At 43.2% G+C, this 20,326-nt stretch overlaps 1 protein-coding gene across 1 annotated transcript in view; it reads right to left on the bottom strand.

Annotated features, from left to right (window-relative positions):
* LOC139201256 (protein piccolo-like) overlaps nucleotides 1-20,252 on the bottom strand; it is a 27,950-nt gene extending 7,698 nt beyond the window's left edge. Inside the window, exons 1-18 of the mRNA XM_070830531.1 lie at nucleotides 16,445-20,252; nucleotides 13,619-14,989; nucleotides 12,327-13,136; nucleotides 11,569-12,209; nucleotides 11,199-11,464; nucleotides 10,355-10,813; nucleotides 10,003-10,294; nucleotides 8,416-9,466; nucleotides 6,390-6,458; nucleotides 4,443-4,531; nucleotides 4,230-4,305; nucleotides 3,995-4,120; nucleotides 2,282-2,390; nucleotides 1,992-2,059; nucleotides 1,811-1,893; nucleotides 1,652-1,756; nucleotides 738-785; nucleotides 522-652 (exon numbers count right to left, since the gene is read on the bottom strand). Coding sequence (XP_070686632.1) covers nucleotides 522-652; nucleotides 738-785; nucleotides 1,652-1,756; nucleotides 1,811-1,893; nucleotides 1,992-2,059; nucleotides 2,282-2,390; nucleotides 3,995-4,120; nucleotides 4,230-4,305; nucleotides 4,443-4,531; nucleotides 6,390-6,458; nucleotides 8,416-9,466; nucleotides 10,003-10,294; nucleotides 10,355-10,813; nucleotides 11,199-11,464; nucleotides 11,569-12,209; nucleotides 12,327-13,136; nucleotides 13,619-14,989; nucleotides 16,445-20,252 — 9,602 coding nt within the window. The remainder of the gene's footprint in view (nucleotides 1-521; nucleotides 653-737; nucleotides 786-1,651; nucleotides 1,757-1,810; nucleotides 1,894-1,991; nucleotides 2,060-2,281; nucleotides 2,391-3,994; nucleotides 4,121-4,229; nucleotides 4,306-4,442; nucleotides 4,532-6,389; nucleotides 6,459-8,415; nucleotides 9,467-10,002; nucleotides 10,295-10,354; nucleotides 10,814-11,198; nucleotides 11,465-11,568; nucleotides 12,210-12,326; nucleotides 13,137-13,618; nucleotides 14,990-16,444) is intronic.
* Between the last annotated feature and the right edge of the window lie 74 nt (nucleotides 20,253-20,326).

Below are 20,326 nucleotides of genomic sequence, written 5' to 3'. Positions count from 1 at the left end.
ATACTGTTACAGGGCAGATAAAGGCTGTATCGATCCTTTCTCTTGCTATTCACAGGCTCTTGGGAAGACGGTGGAGCAGTCAGGATAAGAGGAGGAAGCCCAGGACACGATACTAGGGGACACCACTATAATACTTAATTCAGTCAAAAGCGGGCAAAGTAAGAATGAGCTTGTGATGTCAGCATAGAGCATGTTTGCACACATGTAAGCTGTCTATGACTAGGTAATTTGACACATTATAGGCATCTCTCCTTAGACCTTTGTATAAAGTCTAAAACACCCATCCATTGATTCATACAGACTGAATCAAATTGAATCAAATTACACTGCAAATGAGTGCCTCATATCATCATGTCCAGTCTCATTCACTCACACAAACTCAAGTAGTTAGTCAATTCCGTACAGCACAGTCAATACAAGGTCAGAAAGAAATAGGGGGAGAGAAAACAAGACAGACACAGAAACAGAAAGGCAGACACAGACTAGACATTCATGAACAGTCAAACACACTCAGAGCTCACCCTCTTCCAGGCAAGAGGTAGACCTTGACAAAAGGGTCAGAGTAGCCGTCATTGTCCCTTGGGGCCAGGTTTCTAGCCTGCAGGACATGGACGATCAGGTTTCCTAGGTTCCTGTCATAGTTGATCTGGAGCTGAGGGAAAAAGAGTGGAGTTTATGGGAGAAAGTCCAAACTACACGTGCATAAAATTCTCTTGTGCTTCTAGTACTTTTTGTACCTGAATTTCTCCAGTGATGGGATGAGGTATCCTCATTACCTCTGTTGGCTACAAAAAAAAAGTGGGCAAGAGCATACAGTGGTTGTAAAATCCTTGCATCATGATTATTCAAATGGACACAGACAACGCTGACAGACCTGACTCACAAAGAAAAGTTCATACCAGACTTCAGCTATTCTACTCTGGGATTAGTTTGCAGTAAGCGGTGCTTTGACTTCTCCAAATATATATTGTCGGTTTGAAGATGAAGTGGGTGTCCTTGTAGAGAAGATGCCAAGTAAAGATTTTGTACTGGATCTATGAGCGTCAGGAGTAATTCCACTATCTGAGTTGTGCAATTGACCGAAAAAGTCCTCTAGTGACATTTGAGAAGGTTAATCAATTATTTGAGGTACTTAGACATTAATGAAATTGTCTATTTCAGTTCGGACAATGTTCAAATATATTTCTGCTGTCATTTTAGTTACATAATGCATTTCTTTTTCAAGAATCAAGCATTTAAACACTTGTTTATAATGAAGCACTTGCCCATTTCACGTTGAGAGGAACCCACATCCAGGGTCATGCAATGTACCACACAATTTCCTTTCTCCATTTTAATTGGCCTGTCACTTTCTGATGAATACAGCCACACCATTTGACCTTCACATGCAACCTCCCTTTTGTAGTGTTAATACTACTGGAGATGCATGGTGGATCACACAGGGTTCCACAGACTACATTTTAAAACAGATCCACACTATTATTCATTCAGACTATTTGTATTTTATACAATGTATCAACCTCTGATATTCAAAGCAGTTGTTCGCTATTTATTTCTCCTCGTCATCACATTGTAAATTAAACTCTTCATAACTGAAGAGTGTGCTTGAGATGAGTGGGCAGAAAGCATGCTAACAAGTTAAATCCACTACCTTGTGTCGTTGCTTCTTGTTTATGGCTGGGGATGCAGGCTGGCCGGGGCTTGGCACACCACTGGAAGCAGCCGATCCAGTACCTGAGTGGAGGAGGGCAGAGCGCTCCAGTGCAGAGAGGACGCCCAAACCTCCTGGCCCAATCACTGTTCCAGCCACACCAGGAGCCTGCTGCTGGGACACCTTCTGCAGTTCTGCAGCCAACTGCTTAGGATCCACTCCAGGGGAACGCTGCCCACCTACTGAGACAAATGTGTATAATGTTGCACATTGTATTTACATGGAATAAGGTACACATACATGCATGCATGCAGACATATCAACAAATCCTTGTACATACCAGCCTTAAGCTGGACATGGTGCTCCAGGGCTTGTGGGTGCTCAGGGTCAGACAGCATATTAAGGTCGCTGTTTGGATCCATACAGGAAATTTATGATTGAGTATCAACCAGTGTATCTTAGCAGTAATCAGTCATAGAGTGATATTTATCAGATGAAGGGGTGTGGAATGAAGAAAATGGAAAGTAGGGAGGAGAGAAGGTGTACATCGGTGCAGAGTTACCATATTGCGACTAAACATGTAGGAGGTTCAGTGGGATAGAGGGGTAAATGATGACAGATGTAACTCACAGCCTCACGCAGAGCTCCGCCTCTGCACATGGCTGGCCCATGATGCATTGCACTTCTTCATAAGTCTTTCCCGTCAGAGGGACTCCATTCCACTCCAACACCTGCATTCCTGTGGTGTGATAAAGGTAAGCAGGTTCAGATGTAGGGACAAAAGGGCGTTATCAGTTTCCAAGCAATATACTCAAGCAAATTCATCTCACCATCTCTTCATATAAAACACGATTCAGTCTGGATAGGCAGCAATCATGCTCACATAGCAGATGTGATACTGTAATTTATAGTATACCCAGTGGAAAACTTTTTCAGTTTGGTGTCTGTGTTGACTTTGATATTTCATCATTATAGCATTACACACACAGCACAGCAACATGAAACAAAAAAATTGCACAGAATCTTATTTGGTCTTGGTCAAACAAAGAATGGCATTTCAGAGGTACAAGAGATAACATTAAAATGTTTGTATTGATCACATACTATACAAAAATAAGAGCACAGCAAACTTCCAACCCAAGGCCACAGCCAGAGCTGTATGAGGCCTAACTTACACAACTGAACACTGGTCTCCAGATTAGACTTCTGCTTATGAAGCAATTCATCTGCTGCTGTGACAATAAAGACTTGAATTAATATCTCCATATTCTTCTGCATGAGCCAGTGCACATTTAGATTATTCCCTCTGCTCTCTCTATAATTCACTGTGACCTCCCCCACTTTATTTCTCTTTGCACCTGAAGGCATGTTCTGCTGCCATTCTCTTTCAGTGAAACGTAAACGCTGCATTTGCATAGCTACAATTCAAGCATATGCTAGAAAGTAAACATTGCCAGCCTGACCACTGTTTCTGTTTCTTTATTGCAATTGCAATAAAATATACAATGCAATGAAAATGGAACCCAGTCTAACATTTCATATCATATTATTTCAAAACAAAAAGAGAAGAATTAAATACATCAGACGAAGAGGAAATGAATTAGCTGATCTGTCCCCTCCCTTGTGCAATAGCAAAGTCATGGCAATCCCTATGGTGGAGTTCCCACTGTAGAGGAAAACTAGAGCCAGCGTGGTCCTAAAAAAATCTTCAAACTGTACCATTAATAGAAATGATTTTCTCTTTCCAAGCAATAAACATTAAAAGATCAATAATTTATAAAATCCAATAACTCAAAGCACAAATTGAGAAGGAACTTTTGAACGTTTATAAAGCTAATTATTGTGTATGTGTGTTTGTCTATGCCTGCCCTAGTGTATTTGTGTGTCTATAATGATTCTAAATATAACCTAATGACTAACACAGCCCAGTGCTGGGGAGGCTGAGTTGACAGGCTTTCTCTGTGTTTGGATGTGATGTGTCGGGGAATGAGACATGACAGACCACAACACAGCGGGCTACAGCAGCCTCTCACATCTCCATCTGGAATTCAGTGATTCAGGCGGGGATTTTTACTTAGGACTTACACTGTCCTAACATTAATAATACTTTATGATATGTATGGATTATGTAGCATGTAATAAAAGATTAGCATTTATACATTAATCTCTCAGGCCTCAGAAATGCTATTTCTTACCATATACAGCATCTCTCCGAGTAAATGCAAATAGATGCACCCCCTACATTCCATTCCAAACATAATAATACAAATAAGAAATACAAGGAGCTCACTGGAGCAAATAAGCACCAATTTATACCACTTTGTTTTCTCATTCTTCTCTTACCCTCTACAACTTTTCCTGTTTGTTCGGCCACACCACCTGTGATAACCTTGGCAATGTAGGCTCCAATCTCTCCGCGGCTCCCCGGGATCTCCTTCCCACCCACCACACGGATTCCAAGTCCATTACCTGAGGGGAAAAATGAACATTCAAATCCTAATAGCAAAACTATGATAGAAAATGGTCGTGTGCATAATCGTTGCATGATGTGTCTGTGTGTTCTGTGTTTGCCTTATACCTGACACACTGGTGTCCTTCAGGTCTCTGTTAAGCTTGATGCGAGTGTGGGGAAAGGCATAAGGAACCAGTTTCATCTGAGGGAGAATTTAAAGAATTGCAGCATAAAGAAAACAGGTTTACCTACAGAAAACATTTCAGCATACTGATAATTAAAGTAAGGAAACAACATAGTGTATAACTAACTGTTGTTAGCTTGGACCTGTCATCTCACCTGTCTCCTGTCTGACATGTTTCCGCTCTGCGGATGCCCTTCTCTTGGTTTATCAAACCAGTCTGTGTCCTCTCTCCTCAGGTGGTAGGCTATAGGTAGAGAGAGCTTGAGGTTAAAAGCCACACACACACACAGACACACATCAACTGTATTCCAAATAACTTGATAAATCTCTGCTTTAAACAACGTAATGACAACTTGGGCAGAGATCATTCTGCAATCAAGCTTTGGAAACAGTTTATGTAGTATGCATCGCAATATTTGTCACATATCCATTCCTGACTGGATAAGTGAAAACAAAAACATATAAACTCTGTTACACCCTATCCATTCTACCTGTGAGATAAAATGATCACTGTACACTGAATGAAGAATGAAAAACTTCAAGAGCATTTCAAGTTTGGCATGCTTTTAGTACCATGATACCATGCAGTGTTCCCCATCAATAATAATAATAATAATAATAATTGTACACCTCATTCATATTGCCATTATCCAAGCAACTGTTTTTTTGCAATTTTTCTTGACAGGGAAAAAAATCTACATGGCATCTAAATCCTTACCTTCCATTGTAACTCATGTTATAGGAACAAAAACCATATAACTGTGAAATAATGTACTATGTTAATGTATTTTTGAAGTACTCTAAGTGTTGATGTGCTGTGAAACCCCCCACAGCTTATCATACAGACATCTAATACCTTTAAAGCATTATATGAAACATCTGAAAGATATTGGATGTCTTGTGCTAAATTTTACCGTAAGTGATTATTGCAAAGCTCAGAAAATTTTAAATATCTATAAAGTAAAAATAATCTAAAGGGTTGGTGGAGAATGGTCTACATTAGAAATGTGAGTCATCACTTTGGTGTATGGATAGAATGTGCATAGGTCTGCCAAATGTCTCTTTGTATTATCAGTCATCTAATTCCACCAAAGGAGATGCACCAGTAATGATGAAGAAAAATAGCCTGATGACTATTTATGCTGAAGGTAAATGTTGCCTGTTATCTACATGTCTGGGATTAGAAAGCAATTATCAGTACTTATCGTTATCAGAGTTTTCTGATCCAGGGTCAGTAAACAGTGGCAACATTGACCTTCAGAATTCTATAAAAAGTGCCTTAAAAAAATATCTTAGTTTTAATATGCTTCACATAGAAATTCAAAACTACTTGATATATAATATATAACACTTATGCATGATCACACAATAGACACGTGATTTTTGCAAAAGTGCATGAACATGGATATTGGAAATGGGTCTGATATGCTTACAGAGCCACTGTGATGTGCAGCCATTCCAGAATGATGTATAACTGAAGTCACTACAGTATATGACACATAAAATATGTCTGGAGCCATTAAGATGGGTTCATTCCAGAATGGTTCTGACATGTCAACTACTACAGAGCTGCTAAATGACATGTATTGTATAGTATTGAGATGTGGGTCATTGCAGAATGAGGCTGGTATGTTTACAAAATCAACCAGAGAAGTGGATCATTCAGAACCATGATGTGCGGCATGGAGGCATACAGGCTCTATTGTAACTACATGGAAATTGAGATGCTGTCTCACCTTCTATATTCCAGTTTGGGCCTCCAGCTGGGGTACAAAGTTGTATGTTTTTTTTAGAAATATGTTCAACATGTGTTCATTAATCTAACAAACTACAGGAACGGTGTTAAGGTTAGATTTGTATTGTGAGTATACTTCAGCACATGCACTGAAAGCAGTAGTAGTCAATGTAAGATGCATGCTTGAAATTTCTACAAGTCTGACATTACTAGCCAGTCAGACAGTTTACAAATTTAAGCAGAAGCATTGTGAAAAACATAAAAAATACAATTTAGGGAAAAAAGCCATCTATTAATTAATATAAGATTGAGCCATACTAGTACCATGAAAGTAAAGGTTTTTAACTAGTACCATAAAATACTCTACCGTGTCTGATACTTTCATGAAAGATTCTGGCATCATCTCTGTTCAAAGCCAGCATGGACTCACTTAGTGCTGTAATCAAGGCAGATGGACACTTTTACATAGGGTCAGAACAAATATCACCCTCTTATCAAGAAGTACACTAATTCTTTGTAAATTGTCGAGAAATGAAGCTAAAGTTGCTAAACATATTTGCTACTGTTATACACTGATACTCAATGCGAATCCCTCTTAGTGTTTTGCAAAAGCCACTTTTTTTCCCCATTGTACTATTTGCAGCGTATAATTTTACTTGTTTCTACTAAATGCGGAATATTACTGTATCTATTTAAATCTTAAAAAATGATTAACTAACTTTTCCATATGGCATATTGATATTTACTGAAAGGGATTTACCAAACCTAATGGAACACTACCTATCACACACTTTTGGAGATGGGGAAAGTTCATATCAATATTTGCTGTCAATCCTTCGGGGGACATGGACATCTCGCATAGCAAAGAGACATCCACAGTAACAACCAACAAGCTGAAAACATTCACTTTATTAAAATGGAAATGGAAACATATGCATTGCACAACATGCAAGGATGCAAAATCAGATACAGATAGAAAATTAAAGATATATAGAAACAAAGGTACACACTCACAGAACACAAACGAGACATTAATATGATGCTAAATGTTATTTTCAACAGTACACATAACTACACGGTAGTCCTTAAGAGAAAGTCGTTGCATTGCAGTATGGGTTGGCATGTACAAAAATTGGATTATTTTTAAATCAGTAGGTGCGTGTCACTGATTTGCTGGAGTTAGAGAGAAAGAACTCCCCAAAGTGAATGCCTTGACTGCACCTGCAGAACACTTAAGTACATCCAGACACCATGATTCAGCAGTATTCCTTTAAACCCACTGCTGCTAGTTGTTCTCAAAAATAGCTATAAGGGTAGCTTGGAAAAGTAAATATACTTGTTTCTGAGGCAATGGCCTACTTCTGACAAAGACACTATTTTGTTCTGCAGATTGGTGGGGGAGGGTTGGAAAAAGGAAAGAGAATCCCTCGACACTTCTTGTCATATCTTCATGTAAAAGCAGCTAAGACATCTTTCAGATGGTCTATACAGCATCTCAAACACTCTTAATGTCACTGTTTTTAAACATGTATATTCAATATCTGTATGAGTCATGTATATGTTTACCAGATTTTTGTTTGTCAGGCACTTCACATATGAGAAGACAATTGAATATTATATGGTTCTATTTTAACATCGGCTCCTTTGTTTAAGAATGAATTATGCCTTACACATCGTAGGGTTTTTTAATAACACAGCCTAATCTTATATGTAAGGTTTTCTTGTTATTTCATTTTTAAAAAAATGATAATATTTTGACATTCTAGCTCTGCTAATAAATTTCGAAATAAGTCTGACCTTATGTGCCACAACCTGTCTTAACATATATATAAATGCGGGAGTGCCTCAACTGTTATATCTACCATGCATTCACTGAATGTGCCCAGTGCAGGTACTTTGTTGGGGTGACTATTTATTGCTTAGATTTTGGGCTCTCACTAAAAGTAAGGCAATGTGGACAACATGGATGAATGAAGTTCAAGCCCAAAGATTTTGTGCAAACCAATTGGGTTACCATTGAGTTTTAAGAGTAAGTTATCATCATTTAACAGTGAAGAAGTAAAACCATTGATAAAACCATGAAATAAAAAGACAAAGCATGCTAGTGAAATCACAGAACAAAGATGGATAGAACTGATTGGTGACATACATAATCTCTGAATAAGAGTATTATGTATCGGTGAGTAAGATATTCAGAAGAAAGGAAATAGCATGCAAACAACTAACGTGACATTTACTGTGACAGAGGGAAATACAGTAACAAACAACTAACGACAATCTAGAAAACAGATGGTTGAGAGATGCACAAAGTCAGTATGACCACTCGGCGTTAGCATGCATGACAAGCAGGTCCACATAGTCGTGTTGCTGCAACAGTCTCAGGCTCCATTTACCTTCGCTGTCAGACATGGCGCCTTGCAAGTCATCCATGATGAATGCGATGTCTCGATCATAGCCACGTGTCCGAGATTCCTCCCTCATATGTTGCTGTACCTCTGGCAGGGAATGGCTAGAACCAAATTGGTCTCTGGAGTCAGCAGAGATGGGTGGGAGAGGTCCAGCTGAGGCTCTAGCCATACCCATAGGCTGCCCCACTGGGCTCAGAGGGCTCTCTTCCTCAGAATTCTGAGCCACAATAGGGATCCGTCCCCGACTTTGGCTGATAGGTAAACTGGTGGGCTTTGCTCTGGCCACCCCAGGAGCAAATGCTGCGTCGAGGACCTCTCCTTCTGTTTTAAGTCTAAGTGAAGAGCTGGATAGATCCCTTTTGATAGATAGATCCAAGCCATATACAGAAGAGGGACGGGACGAGGGGCGCGATGAGGGTCGGGAACGAGTGCCACTTGGGTAGGTGCCATCATCATGGGCAGTGGCCCTGAGTGTGGATCCAAGTCCAAGGGACTGCCCAAGATTAAGAGAACCAGCTAGGTTGGCCCCTAGAGAGGAGCCTAAATATTTTTGCTGCTCAGACAAGTTCTTTCTTAGCCCAAATGTAATCTCATCCTGAAGCAGCCTAGCTGTAGCAGCCAGATTGGTCACAGAGGAAGCTCCAGATCCCATGTAATTGCCAAAGTCAGGCTCCAGGTCCCTACTCTCTTGAATTGGGGAAAATTTAGTGATGGCCTTCGGGTCTATTAGCGCCTTTTTGTTCTTCATCTGTTTCTGGTAAAGCACAGCTGCTGGGAGTTGCTTTGCAGCCTGTTTTTCAAGGGTGAGCCTGCCAATGCTATATTTCTCTCCTTTAGGGAAATGGCGGAAACTGCTATCACTTGGGAGATACTGAGGCAGGCCTAGGCCTGTTAAGTGTTCTAGTCCCTCAGTTCCTCGCCTGAACTCTTGCTTGATCTGCTGCTTCAGTAGCTTAAGCTCATAAGGCTCCTCCATAGTATCGTCTTCTCCTTTACCATAACCCTGCAGCCGAGATGAGCCTAAAAAATCTGCCACCTAAAAGGGAAAAATAATATGCCACACATTAAGTGTTTTCTCAAAGGTAGTGTGCATTTTACATGTTTCACATACAGAAAGACATTAACATATATACAGCATTGGCTCAATTGATCCATTATGTCTACATTTGTTTGCAATTTGTTCTTCTGTTAGTTGTGTTTGACAGAGGTATGTTGCACAGGCCTGCTGATCTTGTTTGTCTCTTTCAAATTTGTGTCTGTATTGACATATTCAAAGAATGCAAAGGCAGAGGTATCTGTGTAGCCAACACACAATAGTATCTGCCCAACAGCTAATGCTTTGTTTTACATCCCTCAATTTTGGTGCATTCCAAACAGGCTATAAAAATGTTTGATAGGAATACAATAAGCAGTTTAGCAATTCTGTAAAATTTTTAAATTTTGTATTTTCAGTGACGGATTAGTGAATATGCACCCTAAAAAACAAACTAAAAATCTAAGTATGAACACAAGGAGATGAGGAAGGTTAAAAACAGAGAACAATTCAGTATTTACCTCAGCTGTGCGCCTGACTTCTGCTGCCCTGAGTAGTCTGTCTGCCTTGGACAACTCCTTATCAGGCAAGTTGAATCCAGAACCCAAGCCGGTGTTGCTAAGCCCTGTTGAGGCCTTGGTGAGCTCCCCTATGTCTTCTATCAGCACGTAGTTCCTGGTATTGTGGTGGTCAATGTCAGCATAAAAGGAATCAGCAGAAATGCTAGACATGGGACTAGAGGCCATGCTTCTCTCCTCTAGCCCTAGCCTTAAGTCCAAGTTGCCATACTTGCCCCCCAGGTGAGCCACCCCATAGCCACTTTCTGTGGAGCTTGGCACAATGAGCAGAGGCTGGTTGCGCATCACTTCATAGTTGGTGGTGATCTTGGGCTCTAAATCAGACAGGGTGGTTTGTCGCTGCTTTCCCTGCTGCAAGAGCAGAGCATGTTGATAGCTGCTAGGCTGAGTCTGGGCATGGGAGAGGGATAGGGTTGGGTAAGGAGATACCTGTTGGTGATAAAGGGATTGCTGCTGATATAGGTTTTGTTGGGTGTAGTGGCTGGTGGTTTGGGTCTGAGGAACATACTGGGCATAGTGAGAGTAGGGACTAGTTAGTGTGTTGTACTGGGAATCAGCTTCTGTTTGTGGGGGGATGAATTGGTCAAACTCAGACTGGGGAGCTGTCCGTGGTCTCTCTAGGCCATCACCCCTTGCCTCTCTGATGTTGCTAACCTCACTGTCTGACATGTAGTCTCTTTCTTCTGCCACACCCTGAAGATAGGCCCTCTCCCTCTTCTCCCTCTCCTTCAGCAAGGCTTCCTTACGCCGGTTGATACCCATCTCCAGGTACCTACAGTGATAAGAAAACAGGATCCACATTGTTTTACAATTTAGCACTAACAATTCTATTAACATAACAATCAAAGAGGCAAATAATGTTCTGGGTTCTCACACATTAGTACCTTTTACTATGTGTGAGTGTGGAGCGGTCTCACTGAGTGATGTCAAGGCAGCCTTTTAGCCCATAAGCTATCAGGGTAAGAGGGGAATCATGCAGATGAATTAGGAATAGTGAGTGAACGAGAGGGACGAATGCAATGATATTGGCTATAATAAATTCATGACATATGAATTCATTATTAATATTATTTGTTTATGAATAAATGTCACAGGGTCTGCAAAAACATGTAAGCCTATATCCCAAATTGTGTTGAGACAGATCTGTCGCATCTCACCGTAACTTGGCGTCAATCTCCTTTTCTTCTTCATCTAGCTCAGCCTGCTTCTTGCGAAGTTTAGAAGATTCTCTCTCCACCAAATCAAGCTCCTTGTCAATGTCCTGCAGGATCTTTGCCCGTGCCATTGTTGTACTACGGGCAAGACGGCGACGAGCGGAGTTGGTGCTGTAGCCTGATCGTCCTGTCAGAGAGTCATCCTCGGGAGGGGGGTCTGGTAGTGTCCGCTTTACCTTCTTACCTGTACCAGAGGGAGAGCCTCGACCCTAAAACATAAAAACAAACCATAAATCTGTCACTCATTACATGATGATTAAAAACACAAAGACAACTGTTATTTTTTTTCCATTCATATTCCGCTATGACTTACAGAATAGCTATCTGCATAGTAGCTGCCCATCCTGTCTTCTGTGGTAGGACTAAGGGATTTCGGATCAGATAGAGACTTCTGACCAGCCTTTAAAATCCGAGGGCCAGAGGAAAATCTGGTTGGGTCAGCAGTCAACATTCTCTGCCCTCCAAGTGACTTTTCCGGGGACAGGGGGGAGACTTGGTTGTAAAACACTTTAGACTTAGAGGGGACATCTGCTGTTAAATGTGTGCTGTAGCCGATCTCAATTGGTGTGTGTCTTCTGTCTGAGTCTGTCTGGCAGCTCAGACTGCCACCCCTCTGAGAGTTCTCTGGAGCTGAGATATGCTTGATGATTTCCACCTTAGTGTCCATCTGGACATTGGGTCGTTTGATAGTTCCAGAGTGGTCAGTCTGAACAGATATCTCTGCCACTGTCTGGATAGCAATGCTAGAGACCTTGGAGCCATGTTTGCCATCACTGCTATGTTTTCGAGAGCGTCGTCGAGCCTTTGTAGGAGCATCCCATTCATCTTGGTCCTCATCATCAGTCTGAGCTGAACTATCAATATTTCTCTTATTCTTCTTTCTTCTTCCTACATGCTGCTTCTCCGCTGAATCTTCATCATCTGTCTGCACGCCACTATCAATGATTTTTTTCCCTGTGTCCTGATCAGCTTGAAGCTTCTTTACTATATTAAGCTGGTCCTGATTTTCCTCTAACTGTGTTCTGATAGATGGAGTTGTAGATTCATCTTTAACAGGCCAGTACTGGCCACTGTCCCCTACCCCTGCATATTTAGCATCTAGGAGGTTCCCTGTGGTACCAGTGCCACCATAGTGCTCATCCAGCTGGCGCTGGAGTTGCAGTTGGAGTTGCTGGATTTGCTGCAACTGCTCTTTCTGCTGGGCATAGGTCTCCTGCTGGGCTACCATGTGTGCATGGTGCTCTTCCTCTTGCTGCATGAGAAGCTGCTGTTTCAGAGCCTGAAGCTCCTCGAGCTCCCTTTGGACCATAAGTTGCTCCTGTTCACGATAACGCTGGATCTCCTGCCTCTCCCATTCGAGCTCCTCAGCTAGACATAGCTGCTTAAGCTTCTCTAACTCTAGAAACTCCCTCTCCATCTGATACTGGGCCATCTTGGTGTTGTCTAAGCCAGGGAATATTGGGGAGGAGGCTAATGCATCCAGAGAGGCAGCAATTGCTTCCAAGGTGGTGTCTGAGTACATGTCTGGATAGCCTGTTATAATGTCAGCCAAAGCGGTGGGTAGAAGCTCCTTAGGTAGCCCTGTGTCAAAAGGAATTATCTGTCCTGGGTCTGTATTGGGAATGAAACCATACGGATGTGGCAGTGACTGGTTCTGGACTGTTGATGTAGGTGTTAAGGTGGTGCTAAAAACGGAGCCTGGTTGAGTTGTAATTGCATATGTGGATGGAACAGGGGCTGCAACAGAGGAGTAAACTATTCCATCTGAGGTTCTTAGAACGCTATTTACACCAAACCCAGTGGCTGGGATCTGGGAGTATGGAGCAGTAGTCATCCCAGGGTAGCCTCCAGTAGCTTTGCTAGTGTAGTCTAGAGCTTTACCTGCATAACAAGTCCAAAGATACAGACTTTACTTAATTGAATACATTGTAATTCCAAAAATAAACATACTGTACTGTACAGGGGTTGAAGATCATGCAATTTGCATTTAAAAAGACTTCCATTGCACATGCATATCTGCAGTCATTTTGGCTAGCAAGATGCAAAACCAAAATATTGAGGGAGCACACGCAGGCACACACATGCATCTGTATGAAGACAAAAGAAAAAAACAAAAAACAAGCAGGCATTACTATTAAATGAAAACATGCATATTAAACAGCAAAGCCGATTAAAGAAATAAAGCAAAGCATGAATTAATCAACTTGAAGGGAAGACAATCACACGTGTCTTCTGTAAGCAAACTATTGAACTGTCAAAATGAGGCGCTTTGTGAATAAAAGTTTAACGTATATTACATCCGTCAAATGAAAGCCCATAAAGCAAGCATAGAAGATAGAAAAGCTGTGAACATGCAGAAATACCCCCATACTTACCAGCAGAAAGTTTGGCAGCAGTGAGGTCTATAGCACCATCTGAAGATCCATTGAGATAGTCATAGTCGTTCTTGGGATCATACGAGAACAGTCCTGCCTCTGTCAGGTTGGTCTCAGACATTGAGGCCTTTATACCATTCATTCCTTTGATTCCATACAGTCCAACGTTATCATACTGGTAGTGGTCATCTCTATAGCCAAAACGGTTGTCTGGCTGGGTTGTTACCGGGGGCTGTGTTCTGCAGCTTCCTGTAAAAGGTAGCTTGTATATGACATCACAACACACACTCCTCCTACCAGCTGTGAGGTCAACAGGGGTCCCGTCATCTTCTACAACAGTGGTCACCACTCCTGGGCTTCTGTCAGACAAAGCTACCATAGCTCTCACTGGTCTGTAGTTTGATAAATCCATTGCTCCTGTGGCCTCTAGAGAAACAACATGGCCTCCATTGCTGATAGCTGCTGGGGCTAAAGGAATTGGCTTGCCTCCTGAGGGGACTCCAAAGGAAAGATTAATGGGTATGTCTTGAACTGTGGATGCTACGGCACTGACGACTGTCTGAGAGTTCACAGGTCTGTAAACAATCTGTGCTAGAGGTTCGAATGGTTTATATGTGGTTAGAGGCAGAGGCAATGATGTAACAGGGCCCTGCAAATCAAGTGGTTTCTCTGATGGAGTGTTGTTATATGAGGCAATGGTTGCTGTGCACGTAACTATTGTGATGCTGTCAGTGACAACAGACAGTGTGGTTGCAGGGGTGATCTCTGCACTGAGGTTTACTATCTCAGGCTGCACTGCTGTGATTTGACGACCACTAGAGTCACTTGAAAAAGACTGTCGACATGACTCAGGTGGTGTCAGGTCCATGCCTTGTTCAGTCATCTTTATTCCAACCTTCATGGTGCGTAAATCAATAACATCACCAGGGTAGATTATCTTCCCATTCTGTTTCGGTAGAGGTTGGACTTTAGCTATATCTGGTTGTATAGTGATTGCAACACTGGGTGGAGGAACCTGTGGAAGTCTTTCATGGACAACAGAAACAGTGGTCCTCTGGACTTCAGTGGTGACCACCTGAGTGACCAGACTAGGCAGGCTTTCAGGAGGCTGGCCTGATGTGGAAATTGAAGAAGAGTACATGTGACTCATACTGGAAACCACCTTTTCTGGTCCTCTAATTTCTTGGCTCTCAATAGACTCTTGCTGGATTTTAGTGATTGTGACCGGTGCCACAGACACACCCTGTGGAATGTCCTGTGCAGTGGGGATTGAGGTTCTCCTGGAGTACGCGTCAGTGGTTATTATCTCCAGAGGGTGATCATATTCCGATGAATAAGTCAATACCTGCGGCCTTTGTTCTGTTGAAGGGATAGATCCTCTTCTGTAAGGGGCCTGAACAGTATGACCATCAATTGGAACATCTTTTTCAGCTGGCATGTTTACTATCTGTGCCAATTGTAATGGTTGCTGCATAGCTATAGATTCTCTCCTGGTGGCAGCAAAGGCCTCAGTTGTAACCACCTGTGTGGGACTTTCATACTCAGCAGGATAGTTAAATGTCTCACTTGTGTATGGTGGCTGCACTATGGATGATACAGATGTCCTCCTCCTACTGGTGATTTCTTCAGTTGTAATAACTCCAACTGGCATTCCAGCCACTGCCTGGGGCTGCATCACAGACGATGGTATTGAAGCTCTTCTTACATCAACATCCCCAGTTATGATTTCTATGGGTATTTCTCGTTCAGGCTGCAATGCTATGACCTCCAGTGGCGGTGTTGAATATGACAAAACCAAAGGTGTATTTGCTCCATAGACCTGTGGACTATGAGTAACCTCTGGCTGTACTGCCACTTGTTGGACTTCCATCACAAATGGTGATGGTGTTACTTCACTGGTTGTAGGAATTATCATCTTAGCAAATGTTGTTAGGGGCACTGACATAGCCACTTCAGGTGTTGGGGTAACTTCACCTGCCACAGGTAGGGGATGAGGCACTGGAGATACTGTTGCTACTACTGGCATTCTGACAGCAGTGTCCATTGTAATAACATCTGTGGGTAATTCAAACTTTGTGGGGAGGTTCCCCACTTCAGCTACTAGAAGTGGTTGCTGCGAAGATAGCTGCTCTGTCACTAATGGCAGAACTTCCAAAGGCTGAATTTTTTGTGGTACCGATGGGAGTTCAGCTCTGGTGTGAGTATAGTTAAAACTTGCAGGCAATCCTTGTTCTGTAGAGTCAATCACTGCTTCAACTACCGTAAATTGCTGTTGAACAGGACTCTGTTGACTCACTGCTGGTATTGATGATCTTATTATACGTCCTTCAGTGACAATGACATCAGTAGACATATCTTGTTCTTTTTGTAGCATTTCTATATGAGTTTCAAGTTGTGGATAAAGAACAGTTGTAGGGACTGCAGTTGATCTATCTTGGGGAACTAACACATCTAATGGTACCCCAGGCTGCAGTGGTACAGTAACAACTTCTGTCAGAGGCTGTGGCTGCCCGGGTACAGTTGGTATTGGGGCCTGAGAAATAGATATTTCAGCTGAAACCTCTTGTGAAACTGGAATTATTTCTGAGGCTATGTCCGGATGCTGAGCAACAGATGGTATAGACTGTGCTCTTGCTGTAGCTTGAACTATTTGTGGTTGAATAAGGACCATTGGTTCTGGGGGAATTGTGATTACCTCAGACATTGTTTTGGGTGGTGGCAGTGGATGAGTAATTGATTGTTGTTGTTGTTGTTGTACATATGGCTTCTTAATTGGAAGAGGTACACTATGTGCCTGAATAAATATGTCCTGACCTGATGACACTGTGATGACATCAGCTACAGATGATGGTGGTGGCACTACAGAAGGCACATAGTCTCTCCTAGCTTGCACTTTAGCAGCCATAACCTCAGACGGTGTCACCTGCTCTGCTGCCACAGTTGGAGCTATGGGCATTTGCGGAGAATGTCTTACAGTGGGGACAGAGGCTCTCCTAACTGTAGCCTGCGCTGAGAATGCCTCAGTGGGTGTTTTCTGCTCTGAAGGTGTGGTCCGTACCCCTGACACTTTTGTAGATGTGATGGAGCCTCGTCTTACAGGTGCCTGGACTGTTATGCCCTCAGTAGGTGATCCAGGCTCAGATGGAAGGGTTATCACCACATAGGTTTGCAAACATTTGGCATGTCTTGGAGACAAAGGTGACTTAGGAGATGTTGCACCCAACTTAGACTCCACAGGGCGTGTCAGACTAAGTGACAGGGCATTTGGAGGTTCTTTGGTCCTCGGCAGTGTTGCAGCTTTGGCGGCCACAGGAGGAGGTGGCCTGACGCTCTCTCCTGGCTTGTGGCTGAAAACCAATCCAGCTGGAATTGATATAGGCTTAGGTGGTATGGGTGGAGGAGGCTTGGCTGTTTGACTAGGGCCAGTTGTTGTAACAAAGACTTGTGCTACTGTCGATGTAGCAGTTGCCACTGCAGTGGGAACTGGTGGCTTTGGATGAACAGTTGGCTTTGGTAAAATGGTAAGAGGTGGTAGAGGTGTTTCTGCAACAGGTATTTCAACTGTGTCTGCAAATGTTGTCCCCGCCATAGGTTTAGGCGGAAGTGGGGGAGCTGAAGCCACTGGCACTGCTGACACCTTAGTGGATAGTGAAGCTGTGTCTGTGCTAGGTATATCAGAAACAGGTTGTGTGGCTATTTGACTACTTTGTAGAAGAGAATGAGTGGAAGCTGTTGGCCCTGTGCTACCTATATCTTGTGGGGTTTGTCCAAGCAGGGATATGTTTTCCACACTGGGCACAATGATCACTACATGCCCTTGTCTGGTTGGGGTCACTAATTGAGGTACAGCTGCACTGTCTGGTTGTATGTTTTCCATTCTTGGCTGTATATCCACAACTACAGACTGCATTGGCTGGCGGACCACTGTGGTGGTGGTGGCCATTGTAGGGGTGATATGCTGAACAGTCCTTACAAGTGATAGCTCCGTGTTAGGCTCAGGTAAAGACACTGAAGTAGATCGAGGGGGAGGAGGGGGCGGGACCTTCTTTTTCACTATGGTTGTTGATGCTGGAGCAGGCACCTGGACTGCTTGAGCTGAAGCTGGGAGTACCACTGGGCTCATAACTGGGACAGCTGCTTGTATAGGGACTGAATTTACCACCTTGGCTTGGGCTTGCCCTGGGATAGTTACGAGTGCTGAGACTGATAATGGGGTTTGTGTTGAGATTGGAGATGTAGTTGAAACCAGATCAGGCATCTGAACTATGACTGGCCCGGTGCAAGAGGCCACAGAGACAGAAGCAGAAACATGGGCTTGAGTTTGAGTGGAGACTACTACAGGTGTTGCTGCAATGAGGACCGAGGGTTGAGCTGAGACAACAACAGGTGCTGGACTTGGTGCTGAGACCTGTATAACAGCTGGAGCTTTTATAGGAACCTGTGATGGAGATGAAACCAAGTCTGGCATTTGAACCACAATGGGTACAGGAGAAGACATCTCCACTGAGGCTGGAGTTGGGGCAGTTGGTTGAGCTTTGGATGGATCAGACACTACATCTGGTATTGTAACTATAACTGTGGTTGGGGTGGGATGAGAATCTGAGCCCCCACTAGACGGTACTGCAGCAATTGTGGCGGGCAAAGGTGGCGAGATCTCTGGAGGTGTTTGGGTTACAAATGAAGCTGGAGGAGTTGGTGTAGACAGTGGAGTTGAATCTGATGAAAGAGGTGTTTGAGTCTGAAATGAGGAGGCAGACGTGGCATTAGAAGCCAAACTGGAATCCGGAGTGGCTGGTGAAGTTGGAGGTGACAATGGTGATACAGGGGAAGGTGTAGTGGTTAGTTCAGGGGCTGATATTGGAGTTGGAATAGGTTTTGGCTCTGGGATTTCACAGACCACACAGATGGGCTCCATTTCGGGGGTTTCAGACAATGGTGGACTTATGGATGGATCTTCTTTAGTCTCCGAATCATCACTGGGTGTAATGTCAGAGGAAATACCAACACCATACTCGTCTGCAAGACTGTCATCCTCTTCCTCCCCAGATGAACATTGGGTAATCTTGAGGTCTGGTATGGGGAACAATGCCTTTCTGAGTGCAGGATCTTGAGGAACCATAGGCCTAACAAAACCTATAGATCCACTAGTAGTGCTGGGTACAACAGTCACCTCAGACCGCTTAGGAGGTTCAGACGGGCGTGGTGGAGCTGGCCGTTTCTTCTTCTTCACTGGCACTTCGCTGGAAGTTTCAGTGTCTGTAAGAGGCATATAAATTTGTCCAGCTAGTAATGTTTCTTCCTTTTGTATGGTCACCACACAGGTCTCAGCAACCAAGGGTGGCCCAGTGACCGAAGTCCCTGATGTGGAAGATTCCATGGCAGTCTGGGCCTGTTGAAACTCTTGCTCTATCATCATTAGTTCTCTCTTTTTCAGTATCATCTCCTCATAAACCTCTTCTGGAGACCTGAGTTTCTTGAGAGATTCAGAGCCAGTATCCTGTTGAGGTTCTTCCTCTTGAGATTCACTCATCTTAATTTCAGGCTCCTCAACCAAGGATTCATAAAGGTAGTCCTCTATTGCCATACCTCCATAGAGTGGCTCAATATCAGGAGGACTCTCCCCTGGAATAGCTTTTGTTTTCTGAATTATTTCCTCATATGCCTCCTCTGCACTCTTCAAGGACTTTGCCATGAAATCCATTTGTTTAAATGGATCAGAAGAGGTGTATGGTATGACTGTTGGTGAAGGCTTACGTCCTCTCTGTACAGCCTGCCTCACATCTGGTTCTGATTCTATGCTGGCAGAGTACTCAGAGCCAGATGTTCTGGTGGTTTCATCCATTATGTTGACCTGTCGCAGATCCTCTGTGGAGGAAGCATCTCCAGTTGGAGACAGTAGTTGGCCATGGGCCCTAAGTTCATCTTTGTCTTTTTTAGACTTCTCTTCCTCCCTCATCTTTTCTTCTTCAGAGGAGTCTTCGATGGTTGGGAGAGGCTGGGTTGTCTGTCTGTGTTTACCTTTGCGATGCTGTTTGTCCCCACTGACTTTCCTGTGACTGGGGCTGCTATCACTGTCGTCCTCCAAAGATGACGCTGACGTGGGTGAAGATCCTGGAGTAAAGCTAGATGCCTGAACACTAGACGATCCCTTTGATAGAGATTCTGTGATACTCTCTACTTCTTCATCAGTGCTTTGTCTCTGTCTCATGACTGGAATTGCTTTCTTGAAAGTAGTGCTGGGTATTGTCTCAGGAACATCTTCAGTAGGCGCAGTGACAGTTTTCAGGGGGGCTTGTTTCCTCGCTAGGCTATCGTCAATATCTGTACTACTTTTTCTAGACAATGGTTTGGCTGTCGCTGAAGCATTGTCAAGGTCAGGCTCCTTGATAGCTTCCTCATTTTCCAAATTCTTTTCGTTTTCATCCTCTGAAAGAGACATTTCCTCTTCATCACCCATACCCATTATCTGCTTGCGGATGAACTCTTCATCTTCCATATAGGAGTCAGCACTTTCAGTTTTGATGTCCTCACTGCTGGATGAAATATTGCTCACCTTTAGCCTTCTCCTCTGGACTTCAGGTGAGGGTGAGGGTGAGAGCTCACTTTCACTACTCTCATCCATTGCTTGAAAACTAAGACGTCTTCTCTCAGATTTAATCTCCTCCTTTACTGGCATGGATGGATCTATATTTATAT

The sequence above is a fragment of the Pempheris klunzingeri genome, chromosome 5 (assembly GCF_042242105.1).
Source record: "Pempheris klunzingeri isolate RE-2024b chromosome 5, fPemKlu1.hap1, whole genome shotgun sequence".
Classification (NCBI taxonomy): domain Eukaryota; kingdom Metazoa; phylum Chordata; class Actinopteri; order Acropomatiformes; family Pempheridae; genus Pempheris; species Pempheris klunzingeri.
Note: the sequence above shows the minus strand (reverse complement) of the source record. Positions and strands in the feature narration are given on the sequence as shown.